At 32.1% G+C, this 23,207-nt stretch overlaps 1 protein-coding gene across 1 annotated transcript in view; it reads left to right on the forward strand.

Moving 5' to 3' along the window:
• LOC143073284 (uncharacterized) overlaps positions 1-23,207 on the forward strand; it is a 96,875-nt gene that overhangs the window by 12,811 nt on the left and 60,857 nt on the right. Inside the window, exons 4-15 of the mRNA XM_076248700.1 lie at positions 235-285; positions 2,574-2,686; positions 6,505-6,590; positions 8,376-9,795; positions 11,371-11,441; positions 13,858-15,328; positions 16,035-16,114; positions 16,544-16,626; positions 17,571-17,658; positions 19,222-19,292; positions 19,833-19,943; positions 20,366-20,462. Coding sequence (XP_076104815.1) covers positions 235-285; positions 2,574-2,686; positions 6,505-6,590; positions 8,376-9,795; positions 11,371-11,441; positions 13,858-15,328; positions 16,035-16,114; positions 16,544-16,626; positions 17,571-17,658; positions 19,222-19,292; positions 19,833-19,943; positions 20,366-20,462 — 3,742 coding nt within the window. The remainder of the gene's footprint in view (positions 1-234; positions 286-2,573; positions 2,687-6,504; positions 6,591-8,375; positions 9,796-11,370; positions 11,442-13,857; positions 15,329-16,034; positions 16,115-16,543; positions 16,627-17,570; positions 17,659-19,221; positions 19,293-19,832; positions 19,944-20,365; positions 20,463-23,207) is intronic.

Consider the following 23,207-nt stretch of genomic DNA (forward strand, 5'->3'; position numbering starts at 1 on the left):
CTCACATGTATTTTAAGGTAAACATTATCTTTCTTTTCCAATCATCTACTTTCAAATTCAAAGAAAGCAAGAAAATTTGACGTCATAATAAAAATTTGACCAATGAAAAACTCGAAAAAGGAACCTACATTTAATTGATTCTGAAAAGGTAATCACAAAAGGTTTAAGAAAGAATAAGTCGTATAATAATATAGAAGTTTTGAAATTCTGTTTATTTTTTTTTTCCAATTACAGAAATTAAAGAAAAGGAATGAAAAGAATGTATTAATTCTTGGATTTTCTGCGGTAAGTGTATACATTGTGAACAATTATAATGTTCACCATAAAAAATTAATCATTAGGTCTTGGCACTATTTAAAAAATCATCTATCTGTTTATAGAATGTATCTGTTCAGTTGATCTAGTATCACTTCTACAATATATATAATTTTTTGGTCGTATATTGCTATCACGTTGGCGTCGTCGTCGTCGTCGTCGTCGTCGTCGTCGTCCGAATACTTTTAGTTTTCGCACTCTAACTTTAGTAAAAGTGAATAGAAATCAATGAAATTTTAACACAAGGTTTATGACCACAAAAGGAAGGTTGGGATTGATTTTGGGAGTTTTTGTTCCGATATTTTAGGAATTAGGGGCCAGAAAGGGCCCAAATAAGCATTTTCTTGGTTTTCGCACTATAACTTTAGTTTAAGTGAATAGAAATCTATGAAATTTTGACACAAGGTTTATGACCACAAAAGGACGGTTGGGATTGATTTTGGGAGTTTTGGTTCCAACAGTTTAGGAATTAAGGGCCAAAAAAGGGCCCAAATAAGCATTATTCTTGGTTTTCGCACAATAACTTTAGTATAAGTAAATAGAAATCAATGAAATTTAAACACAAGGTTTATGACCACAAAAGGAAGGTTGGGTTTGATTTTGGGAGTTTTGGTCCCAACAGTTTAGGAATAAGGGGCCCAAAGGGTCCAAAATTGAACTTTGTGTGATTTCATCAAAAATTGAATAATTGGGGTTCTTTGATATGCCGAATCTAACTATGTATGTATATTCTTAATTTTTGGTCCCGTTTTCAAATTGGTCTACATTAAGGTCCAAAGGGTCCAAAATTAAACTTAGTTTGATTTTAACAAAAATTGAATCTTTGGGGTTCTTTGATATGCTGAATTTAAAAATGTACTTAGATTTTTAATTATTGGCCTAGTTTTCAAGTTGGTCCAAATGGGGGTCCAAAATTAAACTTTGTTTGATTTCTTCAAAAATTGAATAAATGGGTTCTTTGATATGCCAAATCTAACTGTGTATGTAGATTCTTAATTTTTGGTCCAGTTTTCAAATTGGTCTACATTAAGGTCCAAAGGGTCCAAAATTAAACTAAGTTTGATTTTAACAAAAATTAAATTCTTGGGCTTATTTGATATGCTTTATCTAAACATGTACTTTGATTTTTGATTATGGGCCCAGTTTTCAAGTTGGTCCAAATCAGGATTCCATATCAAGTATTGTGCAATAGCAAGAAATTTTCAATTGCACAGTATTGCACAATAGCAAGAAATATCTAATTGCACAATATTGTGCAATAGCAATTAATTTTCAATTGGAGTTATCTTTCTTTGTATAGAATAGTAGTTGATAATATATGTTGGAAATTTGCCAGACATGACTATGATGTCATTTTCCATTTTTATTTGCCAATAACTTTATGTAAATAACTTCATTGGAAATTTGCCAATATAAAATGTTGCTGATGAAGCTTTTTTTCCTTATCTTATCTAAAATGTTTTTAGATAATGTATGTTGGACATTTGCCAGACATGACTATGATGTCATTTTCTATTTTTATTTGCCAATAACTTTATGTAAATAACTTCATTGGAAATTTGCCAATATTAAATGTTGCTGATGAAGTTTTTTTATTGTTTTATATAATAAACAATGTATATTCACTTTTACTACCAACCAATCTTTACCATTCAGTGATAACAAGCACTTTATTTTACATTTTAATATTTTATGATGTATTTAAAAGAGTAGTTATTGTTGCAAACTCCATTAGAAATTTGAATTGATATCAGTTTTGGAAAAAGGGAAACGGGGATGTGAAAAAAAAATGGGGGGGGGGGGGTTAAATTTTTCTCATTTCAGATTTCATAAATAAAAAGAAAATTTCTTAAAACATTTTTTTTAGAGGATTAATATTCAACAGCATAGTGAATTGCTCAAAGGCAAAAAAAAATTTTAAGTTCATTAGACCACATTCATTCTGTGTCAGAAACCTATGCTGTGTCAACTATTTAATTTTAGATTTAAATAAGTTTGAAGAAGAAATCTTTAATTGATTTGTAAAATCTTGACATTTGTTTTGTGTAAAAAAAACCATGTAATGTCAAAAATTTGAGCACAATCCAAATTCAGAGCTGTATCACGCTTGAATGTTTTGTCCATACTTGCCCCAACTGTTCAGGGTTCGACCTCTGCGGTCGTATAAAGCTGCGCCCTGCGGAGCACCTGGTTGTATATTTGAGATTGTCACATAGGAGTTGCTACATGTATTTTCATATTGAATTATTTTATTTTAGGCATCTGATGATATTGGAGCTCAGGTGTCACACATACATAACCTAGAATACAGGTATCCAAACAGCTGTTTTAACAGATTACAGTATCCAGTATGGAGTAAATTGTTATCCAGGTAATTCTCAGATTAACTCATTAAATATACATAGTTGACTAAAAGAGACTACTTCCAAAATTCAGTAAAGATTTGGTAGCAAAAGGAATATTACACTTTTAAGGTTAACAAATGCTGTATGTTATAGAATTATTCTTTTTCGACTGAAATCAAAACTGTATGAAAGAAAACACTGAAGACTAACAAATATATATACACACTATTTCCTGCCTCAAGTGGAGAAAATAGGATTGAAGCATTGTATTAGGCCACACTTAAAAAAATTTTGGTTTTGCCCAAACACTACCCAACAAAGAGACAGTGGGTAGGTAGGTAGGGAATTTTTTTTTTGGCAAAGAGAAAATTAAGTATCAGATGTTTATTAGTCTTCATGCCTATCTGAATAAAAAAAACTTTTCAAATCAAAAGAGTCAATTTTTAACAAATTTCATAAATTTTTGTAAATTTTTAGAAAATATTTTCCACTGTAATGACTGGGCCAAGTTCATTTAGATAGAGATAATTGTAGCAACAAGAATGTTCAGTAAAGTAAGATCTACAAACACATCACCATCTCCAAAATCTCAATTTTGTCATGAATTTATCTGTGTCCATTGTTTAATATGCACATGGACCAAGGTGAGCGACACAGGCTCTTGAGAGTCTCTAGTTATGGCCTTAAGTAAGAAAAATCTTCAGCACAATTTTTATTTTAAGAAAATGCATTAATACTTTCACTACTGAATTTATTTTTTTCGCGGGATTCCCTGGCCGAAATTTATTTGCACGAGCCGTTTGCCTGACTGGGATTAATTTGACATGTGCTTCAGCAAAAACGACCTCGTAGTTTTGGTCATTGAAAACTCGGGAACCGTAGCGAGTTGTACGGTCAAATTTTGATAAAATGTAGATAAATATCATAGGTTGAGCGTCCGTAACCTTTTCATAGAGTGAGAAGCAGTTTACCTTAAAAACGTGTGTCGAAAACGTTGAGTCGGAAGATAATTTTTGTCATTGCCTACCGTATATCACTTTCACTTCCATTCGGCAACATTTCTTAAGCACACGTGTGTTTCAAAATTCTATTTCTATGAGCTACTGAATTATTTTCTTTCAAAACCCGTTTCCGTTTTCGTTTTCTTGGCAATAATACTTGTAAATCGAGACTGTAGTTCACGTAGATTTTGGCCGCCATTTGTTTACGGTTTCGAAAGAAGAAAGATAACTCGGGCTCCATAACGGACAATAACTCTTCGAGACGAGTTGTATAAAGTTCTAAATCCATGAAATTTCCAATAAATTTGATTTGGGTCATGGGGGTTGTATAATATAAAAAAATATTTAAGCATTAATAAATGTACTACAAATAAGCAAATATTCAGCTGTATCTCAAGATAAAGAGCCTAGTGAATTTTTTTTTTTTGAAAATTGTTGAAATTAAATTTGAACTATGTATTCAAAATTTAGGATGTATAAGATAACATAAAATTGACAAATACATCAAGTGATGTTTGTTAAAGCAGCACAAATAAATACCAAAAGCTGGCAATTAATATTTTATAAATTTATTTTCATCATAGTTAAATCTATTAATCACATGCAGTAGAGGTAAAGAAGATAATATATGCAGACAACTACTGGGTACTGTTTTATTTAAACTCATGATATGTACACACAGATGCAAGTCGTTGAAAACTATTGCCAAAAAGGGATTAAAATACATCATGTACATGTTTTACTGCAAAATGCAGTTTTAAAATTCATTGATGGAAAGCTACACCAGGGAGCTGCATGATATAGTTTGTAATAACATTTGGAAGCTATGAAATTTGTTTTAGTTTATAATGCTGCATACTCATTGAATAGGAGGATTCATATCATAAATTTTGATTTTAAAATTTAGTGAGGACAATGGAAACTATTTTTGTTTATTTTCTGTTGGGTTATTTAATGGAATGGTTTGTCAAAAAGTGAATAAAAATTACTTGAATGAGGTTGTTATACTATATCCATTGTTACCAGTCTATTAATTAATCTTTTACATCCAGCAGCAAGTGTTACTTACATATAAGCCTATATATTAATGTGGTATGAAGATACCTGCTTATGTGTAATAGTCCCATAAACAGTGTTAATTTAAGAAGCTGACTTACAAGGTGACAGCTACAAGACCCTAATGTGGTCCCATTATCCCATTTCCAATTTGATCAGTTTTTTCTCTTACTCCTTACTACTACATGTATATGACTTGGCATCTGAGAGAAGAAGCAATTTATATACCATTTGAAGTCCCTTTTTGAACACAAAAAAGATGTTTCCTAGTGTTAAAAATGGTTGCTTATATATTGGCATTACAAATTGTAATAAACTTTAGGCACTGCCGCACTGGTCATTCATCTTTTGTGTTAGTGTGCAACATGAGGGGGAGTTCTTCCTCATAATTTCCAAAACAAAAAAATTAACCCCTATATTGTTTTCAGAAACATACAGGAACAGTATTATTTTACAATAATAAATGATGCCATCTCAAGATTAATCAGAAGCAACAGACAACACCTTATGTTATTTCACTTTGAGGAAAAAAATCACTTCCCTTCAGCAAAAAAAATTTTTTTTCTCCCCTTTCCAATTCTGAAAAAAATAATTTTCCCTTCCCTTCTAAAACAAATATAATTTTTTTCATTTCCCTTCTTTGACAATGTTTTTGTTACATAAAAATAATCATCTTGGCATCTTTCAGGATTTTTTTACTCTCTGTCAACATTATTTGTTTTTCAAAACAACTTTTAAAATTTTTGTATGCTGAACAAGACTTTTAAAAACCTCTGTCACAAGACGAGATACATCATGGAAAATAATTTACACTCGATTAAAATACGAATAAGATTGCAGAATATTGTCTCATCTTTCGAAACCACTTTTATGTAAAATAATAAATCTATGAGATGTAACAACATGTGTTTTTATGAACCGCACTATTTATAGACTCAGCTGTCAATTTTGTCAATATCCGGTTCTATTTTAAATGAAAGTGGACTTTCGTTTTGTCGACCTACATACTGCAGTACAGCCTTTCAATGAAAAGAAATAAAACCCGTAGCACTACAGACTCCTGAGAGTGTCTAAAATGATGATAAAAGACTCTGACTCAATCGGTAATGAAAGGTTTACTGTCAAACGGCAACGAGAAATAATTATTTACAGTCGTGCACCTGATGGCGACAATCAAAGTCTCGATTTCAGGTTGTTTTACAAATATCCTTCTCACAACTCCAAAATATACGTACAATCACTACTTTTGTTCAAGTTAAACGACTTTCATGACCGCAGGTTAAGTTTTCTCAATGTTTCAACTCGAAATGAAACTCCTGACCACGATTGTTTATGATTCCGCCATTTTGTTTTTCACGAGGTTTTTTTTTTCTCAACAATCTTTGAAAAAAACATATTTTAACAGTGTTTTTATGCCCGATACTAAAATATCGAATGCATTAGGTGTTTATCATAACATCCATGGAGCAACGGGGCCAAGAAACATGTTTAAACGTTATTTTTACTGTTTGCACTGTGACCGTCTAAAAATAGAAATCTATGTATCCTTAAGGATACATTCGGCATCTACACGGGGGTGCCAAAAGGATACATTCGGCATGCGCGCGGGTGTGCCAAAAGGATACATTCGGCATGAAAGGGTTAAAGCATTTATTATTTTATAATATATGAACTGTAATTATATAATTCAGTGACCATGAAATTCTGTGTGAGAAAACAGAAATAAAACAAGGTATAAGCTATATCAGAATCTGGAATAAAGATAGTTTGTAATATTGTATTTACAGGATCGGTGATATAGTCATGACATACCTTCTGGAGGATGCGTCCATGTTTCTGCTGGTACCCACTTCCTGTTATGTGCAGTTAACTGGTAAGTATATAAGTATAAGTCAAACAAGAAATTACAGGTGAATCTCATTGAAGTGGGAAGATGACAAAACTATTGCTCTCAAAACAAGCTTAAGGTTAAAAAAAACCTGTTTAGATATTGTATAGTCAACCTGGTATGGTAAGAACATTTTTTAATTCAATTTCATCAGCATTGATGTTTTAGTTGAAAAAAAAATTTTGCATGAAAAAGACAATAAGTAATGTTAAGGGGGCTCCTGGTTATAAATTAAATTTTTTTTCTAATATAGGATTTTGCTATATTTTTTTATAAACAAACTTTATCATATACTTAAAAGAAAATGAAATAAAAAAATGGGGTCACCGTTCATTTAAGCTCACAATCTGCCTCCAGAAGAAGCATACATTTTTGTTAATGTCCTTTTTTTCTGTTGAACTAATAGGAGAAATAGAGGTAATATCGAAATAAAAAAATAACCTAATTACAGAAATCACTTAAATTCAACAATTATTTAGTTTATGTACAGCTTATTTGAAAACAATAATAAAAAATATAGGTCACCGATGAGTTAAAAAAGACATTTCAAATTTAATGCCAAAAAATGGCATTTTTGCACCAAAGGGAGATAATTTGGAGCTTTTTCAATGATATAAACATTTAAAAAGTCATCTGGGGCCAAACCGAATCGATTTTTTGGGTTGTTTTTTTTACCATGTCATAAAGTAATAACTAATAGTGTAATAAATAAAATGTGTAATGAAAAATTATAGGTTCAATTTTTTTCTGAAATTTTTGTACCCTCGAGCCACTTTAACAAAGACATGTAGATATAAAATTATCTCATGAGGTTCAGTCTTGATCTTTCTACATAAATTTTATCAATTTAGTATTAGACCTCCATTGCAAAAAGGTGCCTGGACATAAAAAATATAAGGAGTCTGTCTGTCTGTTAATCAAACAAGGATTGTGAATTTTTTCTGATTGCAGTACAAAAATCAAGTTCTTTTTATTTAGTAGATTTAAACAGAGAGTAGATTTTGAGTGAAAAAAAATCATCTTAAATGCACATTGTTGGACAAGAAGCTAGAATCTCCTTGTTGTAATATTCTGCCTATGATTGCAAGACAGTTTGTTGTTTCAATTTAATACAAAATATACCAGACTAAAATGTTTCCTTTAGTTTTTCTGCAACTAATGCTCACTGTGTAGTGTCTTCCATTACTGCTTACTCCAAAAGAACAGCTGCTCATAATTTATATAGTGAATAGTAAAATCACAAAAATACTGAAGTCTTTCGGAAAACTCAACACGGAAAGTTAACTAAATGGCAAAATCAAAAGCTCAAACACATCAAACGAATGGATAACAACTGTTATATTCCTAACTTAGTACAGGCATTTTCTTATGTAGAAAATAATGGACTAAACCTGGTTTTATAGCTAGCTAAACCTCTCACTTTTATGACAGATACATCAAATTCCATAATATTGACAACGATGTGTGAACAAAACAAACAGACATAATAGGTAAAAAATGTCAAAAATAGAGGAAAACAGTCAACATTGTCTTGTAATCTTTATTACTATAAAAACAGACAAATGTGTAACAAAGAAACGTAAAAAGGTATATAGACAAAGCACATTAGCAAACATGAAAAACAAGAATACAAAAATTTCCAATAGCACAATAACACAATGACAGGATGTATAAGTACAGAGCCATGATTCACGTGATGTACATCAAATGAGGTAAATATCATTTATGAAAGATTATGCATTTAACATAGTTTAATTTTTTTTTTGATAGGAGTTCCTTTTTATGAACTTTGGCCAATGCAACCAGGAAAATATTTAAGTATTCCACAAAAGACTACAAATACAAAGTCCTTTAAAAGAAGGAAGAAATATACCCAAACCATTAGTTCTAAGAAACCAAGATACAATGAGAACCAAGCACATATCAATAATGAGACCATTCCAACAACAAGCAGTCAGGGCCAGGCAAACAGTTGTTCACAGGGCAGTGTCAGCAGAAAAGCTGAGGCAACACACAGTGAAGACCTGACAAGTAACAGCACTGTTAAGGCTACAACTAAAAATGGCAGGGAAAAGGCAATTGTTGACAGTTCTCAGGCAAATGTCAGCAGAAAACCTGATGCAACACAAAGACAAAACCAGACCAATAACAGGACTGTTAATGCTACAATTATAAACAGTTTGGACCAGGCAAATGGCAGCAGTAAACCAGAGGCAACACAGGGGCAAAACCAAACCAATATCAGCACTGTTAATGCTACAACTGCAAACAGTGGCAGAAAACCTGAGGTAAACCACAAAGAAGAGCTGACCATTAACAACACTGTTACCAGTACAAATACATGCAAAGAGGACCAGGCAAATATTAACAGTTGTTCTCAGGCAAATGTCAGCAGTAAACCAGTAAACAAAGAGAATCAGAAGAATAACTTTATGGATGCCCTGACATGTCAAAAGAAATGTTTTATTAAAGCTACTGGTGAAAGTCCAAGCATTCAGGGTCTTACAGATATCCAAGTACACAATGATAAAAATACAATTGAAAAAAGTAACAGAGAGGATTCTCTAAATACTACCACTAAGGTGAATGTAGCTTTAAACAGTTGTACAAAACAGAATATTAGTGAAGAAATCATAGCAAACATTGATGGGGAGTTGCTACAGCCAATTAATAATAGTGATCCACAGGAATTTACTAGTAATGATGAACAGTTAAATACATGGAGTAAGACACAATCATGTGTCAATAAAGAAACCAGGGCAAATGCATACAGTGATACACAGACGAATGTTAACATTGGTGCGATAAATGCAGAAACTAACACTGAAAATAGTCTTCATTCAAGGGAAACAGTTTTTGGGCAACCTAAAAAATATCCACTTGAGTTATCTAATGATGACAATTGTAGACTAACAAATATGGGGAATGCTGCTTCTAACAAGATGCATCGAAGAGTAATTAGTTCTGAGAAAGACACTGTCTGTGACAATGGAAATTCCAGCATGCAATTCAGTTCAAGGGAGATTACCACTGAAACAATTCGTGACAGAATTCAAAATCAGCCATCTACTGTAATTGTCACAGTACAGGTTCAAAATACAAGGCAAATACATAATGAAGTGTCTGTGAATAATAAAAAGAAAAGAAGAAAGAAAAAGAAGATAAAATATCAGGAATTTTCACCATATGAGTAAGATTTCAAAAAATTCAAAGGAATGACAGTAAGGCCAAAAATAAAATATTGTTTGTTTCCCCTCCCACTACCGACCCGGTAAAATCGCCGCGACTCGAAAAATTTTATTGGCCGTTCGTGTTCAATATTTTTTTTATTTTTTTTCATTTTGGTTTTTGGTGATACCTTTCCGATGCTGTAGTCCACGTGCGTTTTAATACAGGACATTTTTGTATTGAAGCGCCTAAATGATACATAAACAAGAAAAAAGTAAACATGGCTGGTCACACTATTTGTGTATCTGCTAGGGTTATCAACGACAATAATTTTGTCAAGAATATCATTTCTAAGAAAATTTTTAAGATAAGCCCAAAATTAACAATAAGTGAGATCATGGATGAAGCAATAGGAGACACAGAGGTTGGTGATCCAATTGATTATGCCCTTACGAATGGCAACTTTTCTGCCAAGCTATCAACATCTGAGAATAGCGATGAACAATTCACAATTGATAACAATGAGCCCTTGACTACAGAATTTGATCTTATTGAAGACTTTAAACATTTTGAAATGTTTTGAAATATGGTTTTAATATCCTTTGTTTTGAAGTTCAAGGAAGGATCCTGTTAGATTCTAGTCACTTGAGAATATGTCTAGCTATGTATTGTGTTCTTATCTCAACATGGTCAATAAAATAATATAGTTTAGAATAAGGCATATTTTTACATATAAACTTTTAATATTGAGAATTTATAGTAAACATGGTAAAACATGATTTAGAAAATAGTCAATGATATATAGATCTGTAATAGAAAAGATGCCTTGATATTAGATAAAAGTTCTCTGAAACATACGATACAATCCAATATAAATTTTATCTGCAGCAAAATAATTCAATAAAGTAGTTTATCTAATAAAACAAAATAAAGCATCTTTCAACCAACTGTCAGAGTGCATCTTGATTTGCTTGGTCTTTATTAACCTCTTCTGTATAAAGGATAAAATAGTTGAGTAAAAATGGTCTGAACTTCATGCTATAAAATCTATCTACTATTTTGTACAAATTCAATATAGAAAATCATATCAAGAAATAAAATAAAATAATATGCCTACCTACCTACGGTACCCATACCCTGAAAACCTCAGTTGGGGAGGGGAAACAAAGATATTTTTAATGTTGGCCTAATATATTTTCTGTCTATCAGAAATAACCTTTAAAAATGTTGTGCACACTTAAGATAGGAAGGTTATTGAGTGTGCACCACATTTTTTAAGGCTTTTTCTTCATTGTCATTGACAGAAAAGATATTACAGTCATTCCTGAAATATTAATTTATGTAGTTTAAAATTTTGTTGTTTTGTCTCTAAATTCAATTTCATTGGGATTAATTTTAATGCATTAAAAGTATGCAAGAGAAATATTTTATGTCTGGTTTTAAAATTTCATTACCATGTATAAATTAATGGATGTAAATATGAACAAAAATAGGTAAATTTTAAATTCCAGATGAAACTTTTTAGTTTTTAGTATTCTAATGCTTTGCTCTTGGTTTGTTTTCTATCTAGTAATTTATTATTGTGATTTTGTTACAGATATCACACTTATATCAATAGAATACAGACATTGTATGCCAGTAACCTGAGAGAAAAATTTACAGACAATTGTAAGTCACTGAATTGTAAACCATATAATAGTTTGGTTTTGGTTGTATTGTACTTGTTTTACAAAGAATGTTTGCAACATAGAAGAAGAAACTCATCAAATTAAATGCCTTTATATATTTCTAATGTTTTATTGTAAATTAAAAAAAATATGAATTTTGCTGTACCTGCGAATGTAAAAAGTAAAATCACAAAAAAACTCTTAAGGAAAATTCTAAATGGAAAGTCCCTAATTAAATGGCAAAATTAAATGATGAAACACATCAAATGAATGAACAACAACTGTTATATTCCTGACTTGGTACAGGCATTTTCAAATGTAGAAAATGGTGGATTGATTCTTATTCCATTGAAATAAATGTCCAAATTGTCAGTAAGAAATGACTGATTTTTAAAGCAATTGCTTTTATTCTATCGCGTATGGCCATCTTTGTGACCCAGATCAGAGACTCCGCCCATATCAAGCCATAGTATTTTGTTAAACAGGCTCCTGGTCTGTCATTCTTTAACACCTATATATGTTTTCTAATGCAATACATAGCTTGAAACTTTAAAAAAAACGTTAGTGGATTTAAGAAGTTTCAGAATATGTTCTTGTAGATGTATTTTTGTATTTAAAGGGTCAACCGTTTGACTATCAAATAACATAGAAGTCCGAGTGAAAAAAAGTACATTTTTATAACTGCGATTCCGTTTTCCGCCGTTCGTACGATGTTTTAACAAAATATGGATTCATTTCAGTTGTTGATTTAGTATTGAAAATTTAACTGAATTATCTCCTATTAAATACGGTTTTATATGTTTAATTTGTGTTTCTTTAAGAGGTCAGGTGCTCTTGTTCATTCATAAAATTATCGTTCATTCATACATTTATCGTAAAATCAAAATCACTACACAGGTTAATGCGTAGTGTCAAATGATTACCTGTAATCTAAAAATAGACAAACTTTGTTTGCGCAAATAATTTAGCGGAACGAAACCCTTGTTGAAAACACATAACAATAAGTTCGTTTTCCTTTTCTGTCAAAACTCCGTAATATTTATCGATCACCTTACTAATGAAATGGACCCGTTCAAACGTAGTAGATGCCAAGTCGGTCCAGATGAAGAGATATTTCAATTTGGAATTTTCTAGTTACATAGATTGAAAAAAGTACGTCTTTTTAAATATCATGATCAAAACTGGGTATGCATAACAAATGTCAGATGAAACCATTATCCTCGTCTATTCAGTGAACAAGTCTACTACGTTTGTTGACACTCGACGGTCCACCGTGTTAGCAATTTTATTTCACATGTTTTCGAAATATTGAAGATCATTTTTCGCAATGTTTCCTGAAAATTGATAAATGTCAAAGCAACGTAGAGCTGTTTGTTCTTGTTCGTATAATAAAATTGAGAATGGAAATGGGGAATGTGTCAAAGAGACAACAACCAGACCATAGAAAAACATACAACAGCAGAAGGTCACCAACAGGTCTTCAATGCAGCGAAAAATTCCCGCACCCGGAGGCATCCTTCAACTGGCCCTAAACAATACATATACTAGTTCAGTGATAACGATTTAATGTCATGTTTGTCTGTGATGACCCCCCTTTTCGGGATTGCATGATAATTATAGTTATCTCGTACCCACATGCACTTGTTTCTATCCATAGGAAGGTCGACTATCCATATAAAACTATTTTGGATAGAAACAAGTGCCTGTGCTCGTACCGCATCAGAAGGACATACATGTATATCAACTGAGCAATAATGTTTGGAACTTAGTTTTAAAAATGATGACAAAGTACCATTATGAAAATATTTTTATTAAGCTGAAATATACATTTATTCTTTACATGTTTATGTCTTGTAAGATATTTTATTTCTTTCCCGTTTTTTAACATTTGCGTCTGGAAAGTTGAAATGTTTTAACTTAATCATTTGTGTTAATGGTTAAATATAAATTAATAATGAAAATTGTTAAAATTAAATCAATAAAGGAAATTATTGCCCAGTTACAAACACTACCAGGGGATAATCCATGATGATTTCTTTTTGAGTTCTATGTTTCAGCACATGTATATTTGACCCCAACTTTAGCCTGGTAAACGTGTTTTCTCCTTGTGAAATATAAAACATATTAAAAATGACTTTCTGCTAAAGTCTTTTATTTATATAAAGTTAAAACCTTCTTACTTCTAACTAGACAACACTCATGTCAGGTTTAATTATTATATATATATAAGTCCCCAAACATTAACATGACAGCAATTGCTTTTACAGCCTTTAAGGCTTTGATTTATGAATAATCTCAATGAACAATAGAATGTTTTATATTGTTTGTGGCTAGGTTTTATTAAATAGATTTTGATATTCCCACATTTCATACCCACAAAATTATTCTCAAAATATCACTAAAAACTTTTCTTGCAGACATTTTGAACTCAATTCCTCAAACAGAAGATGGCGCACTAGCACTGTACAGACACATACTAGAACACAAACAGACCATTAAAGCACCAAAAGTCACAATCGCATGGAGGTTTCCAGAACACTCTGTGAATTCTATTGGTAATGAGTCTTCCTGCTGTGCAAGTAGCACACACAACATCACTGAGCTGGTTGCAGACGACAATAATGATATTGATGACCACTCAAGTTTTTTTCGAACTACTCATTCTTATGACAAAGTGCTTACAAAGTTTAATGAAAAAGAAACTACTGAAAATTCAAAGTCATCAGCTCAAAATAATCCAGATATAACAGTTGCTGAAATGTTTGATAAATATCAGCAGAAAAAGTCACAAAATCCTATTGCTAATGCAGAAATTGATAATTCAGTTTCTGGAAATTTAATTACAAATAAATTGCCAAAATCAAATGCCATAGAATTAAATGCAATCAGTACTAACTCTGGATTACAAATTGACAACAATTCTATTGCTAGTGGTGATAAGACAGACAATTCTGAATGGTTTGAGGCAAACAAGATCATTCCAGAACAAGAAGACATTCAAGGCATTGAAACAAGTGTTATTGATGATACTATATCAAATTCACAAGGTTTCAACACTTACAGTTTTGAGGATTCCCAAGGTTTTGAAACTAGTGGCAATGAAGATTCACTAACTATTTCACAGAAATGTAAAGAAAGCTTTGATGGTATTTCTTCCTTTGATTCCAAGTCAGATATACAAGTTATAGAGGGTATCAAATCATTATCTCAAAGCTTTGATTCTAAAACTTTCAGTACAGAATCTGAGAAGAGTGTTAGTATTTTTTCCAAGGTCAAAAGTGAAGGTCATGGTTGTTTTACAAACATCAAAAGTAAAAAGTCAGAATTATGTTTAGATAAGGATAATATTGACAAACAGTTTTCTAGTACACCATTAGAGGATAATGAAAATCAGTCAAATAAACCTAACCTTAGTAAGATAGACTATGATGACAACTGTCCACCAAAGTCAAGGGAGTGTAAAAAATCTATGAAGCGAAAACATGTGGATGATTTGGAAATTTGTCATCCCACAGATAAAAGACCTCGTTTGTTATTGGAGGTTTCTTCAGTTCCAGAATCAAAGAATTGTCCTATCAAAACATATGTTGAAATGGAGGTAGAGGAATCTATGGCAGAAGGTATTAAAAAAAGAAATGACTGTTCTAATGAAATAAGACTTCCTATAACTGACGAAGTGGCAGAGAAGGAAAGACAGGCATCCAGAAATGAGATAGGGTTATGTAAATCTACTGTTAGTGGTGATAAAATAACATCTTCTACAGGCGAAATGTGTGATATACATAGCAAAAGATGTGAAGAAATTAAAGATGTTCAACTGAATATAATAGAAGTAGACTTCTTAACTACCTTGTGTCCTCTGTTACAGCAAATATTAGCCAAGCATAGGTAAAATATCTTATTGGATACCGTCTATTAAAATACCATAGAATAACATTAGAAAGGACCAGGTGCAATCAAGTCCTTGTTGAGTCTTTATTTTCAGGGAAATGCACTTACTTTTTAATAGGATTTCACTTAAATTTACATTTTAAAGTTCAGACATTTACTAGAAAAATGTAGTTTTAGAATGATGACATCACTATAAATGAAGTCATAATCATGAAGAAAAGCCCGGAAGTTCTTGTCTTAAAGCATTTTACATTGATTTTGGTAGATTTTTACAATAACTTTATTGCTACATGTAGTTCTTCTTTCTACATTTTGCAGTGCAATCAAAACTCTTACTCAAAAACCATTTGATTCATCAAATCAAACTGTTCAACTTGAAAGAAATTTTACTAACCTGCTATAAGCCAACCTCAAGTTGTTTTGTATGAATGAGTTACACCAGTTGACCCAAGGTCAATTAGAGATAATAATGTCATTGAACAATCGGTTCTTACTATGATGTAATACACATTGTGATATAAGAAATGTACAGTTAGCTGCATAAAGTTGTCTATAGAAGCGACCCTTGGTTCATACTGTTTATCGTATTTTATTTTAATAAAAGAAATAGTTAACACAATGACTTCAGTTATTTCTGCCAGGGAATGCAGAATATAATGGATTTTTCTATGTTTGAATATTTACTATCCTAAACTAATTTCAGAAACTGTCCATATAAGTTTTTATTGGATTACTACTGTCCTGCAGAGAAACCCAAGAAAAAGTGCCAGATTTATCGGAGAGGTTAGTGGGATAAATAAATCTTATAATACATTGTATTTAAATGGCAGATGTGAAGATATACTATGAATGCAATAGAGTAGACCATTTTCATATTATAGACTTTTGACTCCGAGTTCTACAATTTTTCGACAGGTTACCTACTCTGTGGTAAGACATCCTGGTACTTTGTCAATTACGAGCAACCAAAATAAGTAAAATCAACTATATGATCAATGCCATTTGGAGGGAAAACTACTTTTTTTCAATGATTTAGTCATGTATATATAAGAAAGCATTTAAACAATTTCCCCTTAAAACTGTACCGATTATAAATGTAAGTGCCATGCATGATTATTCAAGAACTGCAATACTATGAATACAGCTTAACTAAATATTAGAACTGGTCTGATGTCATTCATCTGTATTGTTTCTAATTTTATTCTATTGTAGGTCAGAAACACATTGGTGATGCTAAACTGATCAGGACTGATTCAGTTAGAGAAAATTTACACAAATTTATACCTCACAGACAGGTATATATTATTGATGAAAACAGTACTCTTCATTTGATTATTAATTTGCGACATATAAACAACGTGGAGCAAGTGTGGAGATTTAACTTTTGGGAAAGACAGCTTCAAGCCATCAATTCCATATGTGGTTGGCCATGGTGCGGGGCCCTCACGTTAATCATTTTGGAAAACGCCTCAAAAATCTTACTGAAATTGATGGGAAGCAGACACACATATGAGTAGATTGACTTAAAACCAGACTTTGCTATTAAAACAAGATGTGCTTCATTGTATAAAATATAATTTTTTGTATTTTGGAAAATTTAGAGGATATCACCTATTTAATATATGAGCTGCGTCGGATAGAAATCGACCTTATGCAAGTGAACGTGAATATATACATGTAAAATAATCTGATTTATTTTGGAGCATTCATTTACGAAATTCAATGAAATAAAAGATGAAGTTTTCTGTCCGTTTGGTAGCATTCGATTAACAATTCAACTTTCAAACAGTCACAGACCTTCCATTGAATTTGTTTTCAAAACCTAAATACATTGTAGGTTAACAGATGCATTGATGTTGATTTGCATAAGGTCGATTTCTATCCGACACAGCTCATATATAAAAAAAAGGAGATGCAGATTATTGATTTACTTGCATATCAAACTAAGTGGAAATCATAATATCATACTAACTTAAGGGATTGCATATAGAAATTTAAAAAAAAGTCTCTTGTAATTGAACACAAGAGAAATTCACATTTAATAATTTTTTTCAGACATTGCAAATAGTGATAATAAAAGACACAGAAAATAATCTTGACTGATCAAAACTTGTATTGTATAATGGCTCAAGGCAGGAAACAGACATACACATTTTTTACCTCATCAGTGTCAAATGTTTTACGGTCCATAGACCTGTAAAAAATCACTTTTTGATAAGTTATACTAATGATTTTGCAGGTTTACCTGTTTGTAAGACGTATATGTTTGTTTGTGATACCTGAAGATGTCTGGGGAAGCAGAAGGAACAGAAATCTATTCACTAAAAGTATCTTTTGATAAAATGATGAAAATATATCAGTTATGCATTTCTAACCTATAAAAAAGAATATGGGGTACGGTTGACTATGAGAAAACTCTACTCAAGAGACAAAATGACACAGAAATTAACAACTATAGGTCACTGTACGGCCTTCAACAATGAGCAAAGCCCATATGGCATAGTCAGCTATAAAATGCCACAAAATGAAAATGTATTACAATTCAAATGAGAAATTAACGGCTTAATCTATGTACAAAAAATAAACGAAAAACTAATATGAAACACATAAGCAAACAACAACCACTAAATTACAGGCTCCTGACTTGGGACAGGCACATACATACATACATATATATGGAGAAGATGGAACTAAGTTGAAAAACTTGTGTCTAATCCATTTGTTTTGAACAATAAAATATGTTTAAATTACATACATACAGAATGTGGTGTTTTAAACATGTTAGCAAGATCCCTACCCTCCCCTAACCAGCTGGGACAGTGGTGTTACAGTACAATATAAGAACAACCTATAAAACTCAGTTGAAAAAGGCTTAACTTTTGGCAGTAGTAGGAATTGTGAAAGAGGGAAAACAGAATAAAACATTTGTTGAGAAGATTCAATTGTATTTAAGTTGGTTGACATAAATTTTTCAATGGTAGTGGTATGTGTGGCAGCTATGTGACATTTATAAGATAGTTAAAAAGAGTGATGCAGTGTAGTTAATAGACATAAATTATATTTAATATAAAAAAGAAGATGTGGTATGATTGCCAATGAGACAACTATCCACAAAAGACCAAAATGACACAGACATTAACAACTATAGGTCACCGTACGGCCTTCAACAATGAGCAAAGCCCATACCGCATAGTCAGCTATAAAAAGCCCCAATAAGACAATGTAAAACAATTCAACTCCATTCTTAGTTGACAAGGTTTGTCAGTTTACCTGTCAAAAGGTAATGGTTCTCTCCAGACACCAATAAAAAAAACTGACCACCACTAAAAAGTAAATTGTGTTGAAAGTTGCTTTTAACACCTATCGAACAATCATCTTTGGGTGTAAGTTACTGTAGTAGATAGAGCAAAATTGTGTGTGTATAGGAATGCTGCATTCTAAAGATAACCTTTAGACATGAACATTTCTGTTTGGAGATATCACATAACTGTTTAGATTTTGTGATTTTGTCACTTGTGGAAAATGTTAATGATTAGAACTTGTCATTTTGGTAATATTTATAAAAATAGTACTGAATTTGATGAAATATGTTTAAATTATAGAGTTACTTTGAATGAATCTGAAAGCACTGTTTGAGTTTTGATTTCATTGTTTTTGTTTTAATTTACCAGGTAATAGCTTTTCAGTGTATGGACGAAATTTTTGATTTTCAAATCTTTTGGCATTGAACTCATAATTTGTTATTGTGTAGTAAATTGGTAAACTTGAATGTTATTTTATTTTAAAGATTGGACAGGTGTAATTTTCTTATAGAACAGTTTTGTTCTTATTATTAAATTATACAATATTGATAGAAACAATATGAAGACTTTCTCCTTAATAAACAACAGATTTACAAAAGTTAATAGCCTCCAACAAGTATGATAAACTATGTATAGGACAGATGATGTCAGGAATAAAGGTTGGTATTATATGTAATATTTCTATACTCTTTTTTATTATAAATAATTTATAAGAAAGATAAAGTCACATTTAATTGTTAGTATTTTAAAATTATACTCCCACTATAGAAGTCGGTGCTATATTGAAATCATTTTGTCCATATTTGAATTCTGCAAACAAACATGATGTTGTCACACATTATATATGTAATGTAATAAATTTATACTATATGTATGTCAAATAATGAAGATAGATATATAACTTCTCAGTTGAAAAATATGCCTCAATATTATTAATAATGATTTACAACAGAAATGATAATGAATAAGAGCAAAAATACCACCACAAAAAAATACACACTTTAAGAGGTCTGTATATCGTAACTTATTATTCTTTTCTAGTTTAGTTTAATCATAATTTATTGTTCAAAAAGACAAATGAATTAGACACCAGTTTATCAACATAGTAATGTCTTTGCTCATTATTCCTTTCTAAAATCTAGATATCTTTTATCTCATTGTTTTGTTATGATATCTTTGTATGTTGGTTCATATTGCAGGTTTCTGCTGTCTCCTGGTTAAGAACTGTAAAATCTAATTCAATTAGACAACACATAATGGCTAAAGTATGGCACTGGATCATTGAAGAGTTTGTTATTATCGTAATCAAGGTAAGAATACAAAGTTAATAATTTCAACTTTTAAACTGATAGTTGCTGATTCTTAAACAACTTGTATTTAGTTAGGTTTTTATTTTCTTTAGGATTAAAATTAAAATCAGAATTTTCATCAAATTGGTTGGATGCTGAAGTAGTACAAAGAATATTCCTATTAAAAATACTGTTTTGATATGCAGAAAAGGATTTGTGTATATGTCAATGAGACAGCAATGAACAAAAAAAAAAAAGATTTGTGCAAATATTATTAATTCAGAACATGAAAAGTATGGAATCATTTTTGAAAAAGTTCATCTTGGTATAAAGAAAAGTTGAAGCCATTCTTGTGATGAAGGTTTCTTAGAGTCTTTATTTACATTTGACAATTGTTGAAATATCTTATTGGTAATTTATTTGTCATCAATTTCTATTTTCAGACCTTTTTCTATGTGACAGACACAACCCAGCATGTCAATCGTTTGTTTTACTACAGGAAAAGGACCTGGCAGTGGCTCCATATAAAAGCTTTATCAGGTTTGTTTTACTACAGGAAAAGGACTTGGCAGTGGCTCCATGTAAAAGCTTTATCAGGTTTGTATTACTATAGGAAAAGAACTTGGCAGTGGCTCATGTATAAGCTTTATCAGGTTTGTATTACTACAGGAAAAGAACTTGGCAGTGGCTCCATGTAAAAGCTTTATCAGGTTTGTATTACTACAGGAAAAGAACTTGGCAGTGGCTCCATGTAAAAGCTTTATCAGGTTTGTATTACTACAGGAAAAGAACCTGGCAGTGGCTCCATGTAAAAGCTTTATCAGGTTTGTATTACTACAGGAAAAGAACTTGGCAGTGGCTCCATGTAAAAGCTTTATCAGGTTTGTATTACTACAGAAAAAGGACTTGGCTGTGGCTCCATGTAAAAGCTTTATCAGGTTTGTATTACTACAGGAAAAGAACTTGGCAGTGGCTCCATGTAAAAGCTTTATCAGGTTTGTATTACTACAGGAAAAGGACCTAGCTGTGGCTCCATGTAAAAGCTTATCAGGTTTGTATTACTACAGGAAAAGGACCTGGCAGTGGCTCCATGTAAAAGCTTTATCAGGTTTGTATTACTACAGAAAAAGAACCTGGCAGTGGCTCCATGTAAAAGCTTTATCAGGTTTGTATAACTACAGGAAAAGGACTTGGCAGTGGCTCCATGTAAAAGCTTTATCAGGTTTGTATTACTACAGAAAAAGGACTTGGCTGTGGCTCCATGTAAAAGCTTTATCAGGTTTGTATTACTACAGGAAAACATAGATGCCAACCATTACGATTTTTCCGTAGTTTTTCAGATTTTGCGATAAAAACTACGCTATTACGGTCAAAGTCGAATAGTTACGGATTCCCAATCATCGACGTTCAATTTTGTAAAACACGGATTTTTATCATTACTTTTCCGTCCTTGTCCAGTATTTAGGAAACGCCAATGTAATGCTTCCGGTTTCTCGGGAGTTATCAACCTATTGTTGGGTAACTAACTGACTTCCGAAGAGGCAAACTTGCATTTTATTAAGTAGCTTTCCCCCTTTCTCTACTTCTCCTTGACAAAACAAAAATGTTTGAGTCGAGAACATCTGAACAATCAATGAATGGAATACATACTACAGACAACATGTTAAATGACAAATTTTAGTGTACATCACTTTGCAACCACTCGTCAGTAATTTTAATTGGTAAATGCACGTTTATGAATGATTACTGAAAACTTTTCAAAAATACGGAAAATTTGATAGTTTGTTACTGATTGTGTCAAAAGGGGGTTGGCATCTATGGGAAAAGAACTTGGCAGTGGCTCCATGTAAAAGCTTTATCAGGTTTGTATTACTACAGAAAAAGAACTTGGCAGTGGCTCCATGTAAAAGCTTTATCAGGTTTGTATTACTACAGGAAAAGAACTTGGCAGTGGCTCCATGTAAAAGCTTTATCAGGTTTGTATTACTACAGAAAAAGAACTTGGCAGTGGCTCCATGTAAAAGCTTGATCAGGTTTGTATTACTACAGGAAAAGAACCTGGCAGTGGCTCCATGTAAAAGCTTTATCAGGTTTGTATTACTACAGAAAAAGAACTTGGCAGTGGCTCCATGTAAAAGCTTTATCAGGTTTGTATTACTACAGGAAAAGGACTTGGCAGTGGCTCCATGTAAAAGCTTTATCAGGTTTGTATTACTACAGGAAAAGAACCTGGCAGTGGCTCCATATAAAAGCTTTATCAGGTTTGTATTACTACAGAAAAAGGACCTGGCAGTGGCTCCATGTAAAAGCTTTATCAGGTTTGTATTACTACAGGAAAAGAACTTGGCAGTGGCTCCATGTAAAAGCTTTATCAGGTTTGTATTACTACAGGAAAAGGACCTAGCTGTGGCTCCATGTAAAAGCTTATCAGGTTTGTATTACTACAGGAAAAGAACTTGGCAGTGGCTCCATGTAAAAGCTTTATCAGGTTTGTATTACTACAGGAAAAGAACTTGGCAGTGGCTCCATGTAAAAGCTTTATCAGGTTTGTATTACTACAGGAAAAGGACCTGGCAGTGGCTCCATGTAAAAGCTTTATCAGGTTTGTATTACTACAGGAAAAGAACTTGGCAGTGGTTCCATGTAAAAGCTTTATCAGGTTTGTATTACTACAGGAAAAGAACTTGGCTGTGGCTCCATGTAAAAGCTTTATCAGGTTTGTATTACTACAGGAAAAGAACCTGGCAGTGGCTCCATGTAAAAGCTTTATCAGGTTTGTATTACTACAGGAAAAGGACCTGGCAGTGGCTCCATGTAAAAGCTTTATCAGGTTTGTATTACTACAGGAAAAGAACTTGGCAGTGGCTCCATGTAAAAGCTTTATCAGGTTTGTATTACTACAGGAAAAGGACTTGGCAGTGGCTCCATGTAAAAGCTTTATCAGGTTTGTATTACTACAGGAAAAGAACTTGGCAGTGGCTCCATGTAAAAGCTTTATCAGGTTTGTATTACTACAGGAAAAGGACCTAGCTGTGGCTCCATGTAAAAGCTTTATCAGGTTTGTATTACTACAGAAAAAGAACTTGGCAGTGGCTCCATGTAAAAGCTTTATCAGGTTTGTATTACTACAGGAAAAGAACCTGGCAGTGGCTCCATGTAAAAGCTTTATCAGGTTTGTATTACTACAGGAAAAGGACCTGGCAGTGGCTCCATGTAAAAGCTTTATCAGGTTTGTTTTACTACAGGAAAAGAACCTGGCAGTGGCTCCATGTAAAAGCTTTATCA

Source organism: Mytilus galloprovincialis, chromosome 4 (assembly GCF_965363235.1).
Source record: "Mytilus galloprovincialis chromosome 4, xbMytGall1.hap1.1, whole genome shotgun sequence".
Lineage (NCBI taxonomy): Eukaryota > Metazoa > Mollusca > Bivalvia > Mytilida > Mytilidae > Mytilus > Mytilus galloprovincialis.